General features: G+C 43.0%; 1 protein-coding gene across 1 annotated transcript in view; it reads left to right on the top strand.

Annotated features, from left to right (window-relative positions):
• Positions 1-7584, top strand: part of ZCCHC24 (zinc finger CCHC-type containing 24) — a 100810-nt gene continuing 93226 nt past the window's right edge. The window contains exon 1 of the mRNA XM_054277271.1: positions 1-347. Coding sequence (XP_054133246.1) covers positions 108-347 — 240 coding nt within the window. The 5' untranslated portion in view covers positions 1-107. The remainder of the gene's footprint in view (positions 348-7584) is intronic.

The raw sequence follows: 7584 nt of genomic DNA, 5'->3' as shown, positions 1-7584 counted from the left end.
GCCAGGAGGAAGCGCCCCGGGCAGGGACGGGAGAGCGGCACTGCCGGAGCGCGGGGAGGGGGACCGGCACCGCGGGGCCAGCCGCGCCGGCGGAGCCGGGGGGAAAGATGAGCTTGTTGTCAACCATCGACACCAGCGCCGCGCCCGTGTACCAGCCCGCCCAGCTCCTCAACTGGGTCTATCTCTCGCTGCAAGACACGCACCAGGCCAGCGCCTTCGATGCCTTCAGACCCGAGCCCTCCTCGTCCCAGCACCCCGACCTCGGCTACACCAAGAGCACCCCGGAGCTGGGCTCCTCACTCAGCTCCAGCTATCTCAACAGCTTCTTCCAGCTCCAGCGGAGCGAGGTGAGTCCGCCGCGCCGCCCGGCGCGGAGCCCCCGGCCCCCCCGGGCCACAACCGCCATGATGCCTCGGCAGCCTCCTGCCCCTTCCCCGGGCCGGCACCGAGCCGTCCCGAGCGGGGCAGCCCCGCTCCCCGCCGCGCTCGCCGGGGCGGCTCGGCCCCCCGCGCACGCTCCCTGTCCTCCCGGCCCCTGCCCGCCCGGCGCTCCCTCGCCGCCCGTCCCGCTAACGGGCCGGGGCCAGGCGCCGCCGCCGCGGCATTGGCGCGGCCGCCGCCTCCTCCCGCCGCCCGCCAGCGGCGCGGGGCGCCCGTGTTGACAGTCTGGTCAATGGTTACACGGATTTCCCGTGCGCAGCCGGAGGGACGGGGGGCAGGACACGCAAAAAGTGCTACATCCGTCATAACGTGCAAAAATACCACCGCTGCCGCCACCCCCCTTTTAGTTTTCTTTTTTTTCCTAAAGCGCTACTTTAAAAACTTGATACATATGGCTTATGAGAGATCAAAGGCAGGCACTATTGGAAAGGAAGAAATACAAACAGGAACGTGATAAAAACGGCAAAAAAGTTTTGTGCACGTTTTGTAACGCAAAACAAGACTAAATGTAACCAAAGGGAAGGAAGCTAAAAAACTGGGATATGCAAAGACAATTCGCTGTGGAACTCCCTGTCACAGGAAGTTGTTGAGGTCAAGCACTTCTGCATTGGAGGGGTTTCACATGTGTGGAGACACTGCAAGGTGGCACCTCACACACCACAGCTCCAGCCTCTCCAGAAAGGACCCGGCTACACTTTGGCACCCTACTGTGGGAGTTTGCCGGAGGCATTCAACAGCATCTTTGTTTGATATGGTCAGATGGACTATACACCCAACCTGCTCTGGCACTTCCCACAGAACGACATTTCCAGCACCTTTTATGTTAAACATCGACTTAAAATGTATTCTCAATCAAAGTACACCCTTCTGTTCTGTCAGAAAAGTTATGGAGTTATTAATTAAAACTAAATCAAATTCCCCAAGTGCACTCATAATAGAGCTGCTAACAGCTGAGAGCCAGAATTATATAGACACGTTTTCCTTTAATTAGAAATTCTTTCTTCTTTAAGAATTTAACAAAGCACATCCAATCTCAAAATAGGTACTATTTTTGAGAGTATGTGGCTCAGAACCCGTTCAACCTGATTAAGTCTTATTAAGCATGGCATGACATGGGCAGTGCAACAACATATATACCTAATAAGCACGTTGATTTTACAAAAAGATTGGCGGGCAGTGCAATTTAAACTATTAGCTACCTACCTGTTGATGACAAATTGTAGATTTTACACCTTCCTGCTTGGCTTTCGAGCTTTATGGTACCCAAGTATCAGCAAGGCTCCAGGAGTTCGGCCAGCATGGATTCCAGATTGGGACTCTCTTCAGACCCATGTCTGTTGAAGTTGGGATACATTCTGCTCACAGCAGGTCCTTTATTTTTTGGGAGAAAAAGGAAGAAACAAGTAAATGGAGTCTGCATTCAGGAAGTCTTTGAAACAGTCTCTGAGAAACAGTTTTCTCTTCCTGACAGTTCCCCAAGTTCATTTTTGGCTTCTACTATAGTCTGCGCAAGTAGGGGCTAATCCTTTTGTCACACTCCCTTTCCACTTGGCTCATAGTTTTTTCCATTTTCCCCCCTAACCTTTCTTCTGGAAAATAATTTGCCTGCTATGCCAGGCCTTCCTCAGGCCCCTGTCTCTGCCCCAGCTCCAAGCAGTCAGTCCCTGTGCAGCCTCCCCCAGCTGTGCTGTTTTCAGATCCCAGAAGTCACCTTCTGTGTGGATTCCTATCATCCACAAGCTGCAACTTTATTCTGCTCTTTTTAACCTCATTACAGTTTCCTGAGGCACATGAACAGTAGCAACTGAGAATTCCAGCTCTGTAGAAAGCCAAGAGCATTCACCATTCAGAAAATAAGAAGCCATTTCATTCTATGCAGCTGTTTTATTATTTTTAAAAGATAAAGTGTGTTAGTTTGTTGCCGTTCATGTTCCAGCCTGTGATGACAGCATTGACTATGTGGGTGATGGAGACACTTCTGTGTTTCCAGTATTCACCTGAACTTTGTCTTAATACATGGTAACCTGAAAAGAGGGAAAGGAGCAGAGCTATCTCCTGTGGCATGGGAATGCATCTGCCCTGCTGGAAGTAGGGAACCCTCTAATTTCCCAGGCTAGCACTGCCTGCTTATACAGCAGCTTTCATTCAAGGCTTTAGAAGGTGCTAGAGATACTGTTGCTCAAAAGAAGTTCTGCCAATATGTTAGATGCTCTGTTCTTTCCAGAAACGGGAAACTAGGCTGCTTTTTGGCAGGAGCCACCCAAGAGTTTCCGACAATGTCATGCTCCTAATTCTTGAGATTCTAACATCTGTTTATTTGCAGATGCCATTGGGTATGCACTACACATTTCAACCACATAAAATTGTTTTGGAGAGCATTAGTACTGTATGCTGTTTCTGCAGCAAGTGGGCTTATGCTATCTTTGGAACAACACATAGCTTTCCACAGTCAAACTGTTGACTGTTTTCTACACAGTGCTTGCTTTGGTTGGCATTTTTTTCTCCTCACGGTTTTGTCCTGGGTTGGCTTAGCCTGGAGCTGAGCTGTGACAATGATTGACACATAGCTGTACACAATATTTGGAAAGTGACCTAATGAGGGTCCAAAATAGCAACAGATTGAAAAATGATAGGATCATAGGGTGTAAAATAGTTGTGTGTCCTGTACGTTGCCTTGCAATTGAAACTTTCTGGAGAAAAACACTTGGAATAAGAGACAGCGCTTGTGAAAAGTTGCTATTATACAGGGTTTGCAAGTCTGCATGGCACTGCCTGTGTATGTGACTTGCATACTGACCAAAGGAACAGGACAGAAAAAAAATAAAAGTGCCAGCACCCACAGAGTAGTCTTGTACTTCAAGATTTTTGTCCTCCAGACTTTTTCCACTACAATGGATGCCTTCTAAATAAACATGATGAACACAGCTGTTTGGTGCATAAAAGCCCATTGTACCAAGAAAAAAAAACAACAATAAAGGTTTAAACAGTAAAGAAACAATGAGTGTTTTGTTCTATATGCAAGACTTGTTTTGCAAAACAGACCTGCTTTAAACCAAACTTTATGGCAGCATTTGCTGTCCTAGATATGAAATAAAAGCACATTAGACCATTAAGATGCAATAAATTGGCCATTGAACTGAGCTCCACCCTCATTATAACACCATCTATCAGAGCCAAGTATTTGAGGTTTTGTTGTGAGGCTGGTTACAGGAATTTAATACCTTTGAGACACAGCCAGGTATCTGTGCCTTTGTCATTGAGGGTTATAATTGAATAACCTAGAGTGAGGGGTCAAGAGACCCATAAGATGTTTTTCTACACTGACAGGAGGCATCCTACCAGGTCAATGCTGTCTTTGGTCAAGAAGAGACAGCAAGCAGTAACTAGAAATTATCATAATAGTTTATTTTTTTTCTCTACTCTGTGTCTTTCAAGAGCAAAATTCCTTCTAGAAGCCTCTATGGCAGCCACTTTCTGGATCTAAACCAGATTTTATTTAAGCACAAGTAACTGCACATACTAGATGAGAAAATAATCACCGTTTCCATGTTTCTGAATTGGAGAATCCAGATCCAGTCCTTATAGGCAAGAGGGGAACTAACTGGGAATAAGAGCACACCAGCTAGTTCAGTTTGCTGCTCTAACGTATGGATCACTTGTTTAGAAAGAAAAATGCGTGGAGGTAAAAAAAGTTCACAGAGTGCTGTGGAAAATAACATTCAAATCCCTGTGAAACAAGCAAGTCTAAAGCACTGGGATAGATTAGGTAACTTCCCAAAGAAGATAGTGACATTCACAAGCTAACAACAGAAACTGATGAAACACTGGAAGAACAAAAACATAGGGAAGGAAATTGGCAGTTCTACAGAAAATGTATTTTATCAAACTTGTTGTCCATCTGTCTTTCATAGAATTAGGGGGCTACATACTAGGCTGATACTTGATGAAGAAATATCTGTTATTTGGCCTAGATGAAGTAATTTGAAGGATAATGATAAGGTTTTACAAAATCTCCATTCCGTTAGTATCACAAGAATACAATGATTGCCATACCACAGGAGGCCATTTGTTCCCTGAATTAAGTGCAGTATCTTTGAGAACAGCCATGATTAAAAGATTTTAAAGGGAAAACCAAATGCATTTTAAGGGGCTGCTCACAACCAGTATGGTCTGAAGGCAGACTCAACAGAGAGGCAGGTTAGCAGAAATTGCCATATGTTCCAAAACGTGTCCAATTTGTTTAATTTTGTGTAACATTGTTAGTAATTCTAACACACAGCATGCTTTTGATCCACAAGGTGCTTAATGTGGTAGCATTCAAGTGAGGACTTCTTGCTTTCTCAGCTACAGACTGACAGTAGCAGTCTATGGTACCTGAATATGTCCTTTAATAATAATGATTACTATTTATTTCCTAATTTTAATTTTTTTTCTCAATATTCTTTGTGTAAGTACCAACATTGGAGTGCCCTTAACCTTCCCCAAATTTTATTGAAAGAGCACTAGCTTAACAATTCCTGTCTTGCAGGAACTTGTGCTCTCTGCCTCAGGATGATTGTACACTACCAATATTTTGTGGCTACTTAAAGTGCCAGACAAGTAATTCCAAAATGCTTTTCAGGAAGTTAAATGTCAATTCTCACATCAGACCTCCTAAGAGATTCCAGGGAGCTGAATCTTTTACATTAATCAGAGGACAACATGCATTTGGAGATCTTGGCAGGACCAGCCTCTGTCCTCCTGACACAGCCAGCTCCAGAGCCCTTTTGATGGTGCTGCCTCAGTGCAGCTTTCATAGCCTACGGTACACTGCACTCAAAATCTTAGATCCTATTGCAGGTATTTGAGCTAATAACTATTCTGATCCTAATTCCAGTTGGACATATGCTTTAAAATGCAAAAATTCAGGGGTTTATGTCTATGAGCATTCTCTTTTGCACCCTGTTCTTATCTCTGCAGCCGTGGCCTCCTGCTTTGCTACTTCTGTAGCCTTTGGAAAACACCCATGTTTGCCAGGGAAATAAAAACCCTACATGTGAATGTACTATAGGAAGTGGAGTCAGAAAATAAGATCTATATCTTGTATAAAAAGTGTGAAACTCAAATTATTATCCAAATTACACTCTTCCATTTGTACCACCTTGGTGTGGCTTTAGGCTTCTCTATTGTCCAGGATGAAGTGCTTTGTTTGTGTGTGTTTTCGGAAGTGGGCAGTCCTGCATGTGGCAGATACTCTCCTTACTCTTGACATTTAGTTAGGATGAATTACCTAATAGCAATTTGATTGCAGGAAGAAATGCACAAGAGCCAAATTTGATTCACTAAAGTGTTCTAAATACAATTGTGTTGCTTTTACTCTGGCTTCCTTACCTGACTAAGGACAACAGAAGGTTCCCAGAAGTAAGAAGAAAATGTCTTGAATTTACTCCAACAGCCGGAGCCTCTTGTGTTGTGTCCTTGCCCACAAACTCCCCCTGCCCCCAGCAAGTGCTGCTGTAGCTCTGCAGCACACCTGCCCTACCTCCAGCTTTAACTAATTCAAAGATGACTTACCCCTGGGCTTTATTTACAGTGAAATTATTATCCACCATAGTAATCTGCAGCTACTTGCTTTCACATGACCATCAGAACCATGCTTGGAAAGCTGGCAAGAACTAAAATATTAATTGCTGAAAGTAAATCAGGTCTTCAGCAAGAGGAATATGCACTTTCTAATTTACCATTGACTTCTTTTCGATAGCTTGAAAAGAAAAATAAAATAAAGAAATATCAAATTATTATAGTTATATTTCTTTTTACAGTTATATTTTTTTATTCTGAATTAGCTGAAAATCATTGCCAATTCTTTAAAATCACTTGGGATTTTGTGTCTATGCAAATTCCTCATTGAGAGAAGCACTGGCATGCTTTTTCTGCCTCACAAATACATTCACATCTTGGAAAAAACCTGTCAGGCAGTTTATAGAAAAGAAAAACACACTAACCTATAATTGGAGGCAAAAGGATGTAGAATTCTTGTTACAATTATATTTTATACACAGAGCTTTCATTTACAGTTATTTTATGCGTTTACAGTGCCTTCCATGCCAAAGCACCCAAACAAAGGGGTGATGTAACTCTGTGTTGGGTAATGATTTTGCATCCACTCCTCTTTTGCTCTGCAGACACAGACTCAGTTATTCAGAAGAGAAAGGGAAGATCCTTCTCCAGTGAACTGCACAAATAATCAGACAACCGAGTCTGACTTGAAGTAATATATTAATTCATTAAGTGTACGGAATGAATTAGATAACCAAGAGGTGTAGCAAACTGCTTTTATCCCAAAGCCAATGCCACTCTTCCCCCCCAGCCAGGCCTTTTTGGTTACATTTGGGGGATTTTGTGTACTTGTACAAGATAGAACTTGCAGAGATGGTCCTGCTACTTGGTAATTGACAACTAGAAGAAAAGATTGCATTTTACTGGCAGATGCTAGGTGAGGATTAACGCCAAGGCGAGTTTTCTAGATCAGAGTTTAAGTGCACCATAAAAGGACTTTGGAACACAATTTAAGTGAAATTTAAATCTAAGACTAGAGAATCTTCTCATCTTTAAGAAGCATGAGCAATAATGACACAGTGCACTTGCCAAAAAGTGCAGGCACAGATATTACAAAGCCAAATCATACAATTCTGATAATATGTATTTGCATAGGAACAAAAGCAGCTGTATCCTGCTACCCAAATTAGATGCATACATAAAAATGCTACCTAAAAAATGATACTGGGTATAACATACCATTTTCTGAACAGATTAATGAAGTGTAACAATTAATGCCCATACCTCTCCCCAGTTTGTCCTCCTCAGAAAAATTGCCAACAGCCTGATGCCCATTTTGCTAACTCTGGAATTGCTCTTCCTCTTTTAGAAAGCCACAATGAAATTACTAAATTAAATGGAGAGAATATAAGTCTTTTCCTCATGGTTTACTTAGGTTCTGTGTGGGTTCCAGAGTAATTATAATAGATCAAAGCAACTAATTGAATTTTACAAAGCTATTTAAATCTTACAGTAATGCTGACATAATTCAGACAGACAGTATTTCATAAGTGTAAAAGCCTGGATCACTTGGTGTTTCCTGCAGGTTGGTTCTTACTCTCAGAA

Source organism: Melozone crissalis, unplaced genomic scaffold (assembly GCF_028551555.1).
Source record: "Melozone crissalis strain CALT ecotype California unplaced genomic scaffold, PUWL_Pcris_2 ptg000019l_1, whole genome shotgun sequence".
NCBI classification, from domain to species: Eukaryota; Metazoa; Chordata; class Aves; order Passeriformes; family Passerellidae; genus Melozone; species Melozone crissalis.
The sequence above is the reverse complement of the archived record's forward strand: the minus strand, read 5'-3'. Positions and strand labels throughout refer to the sequence as shown.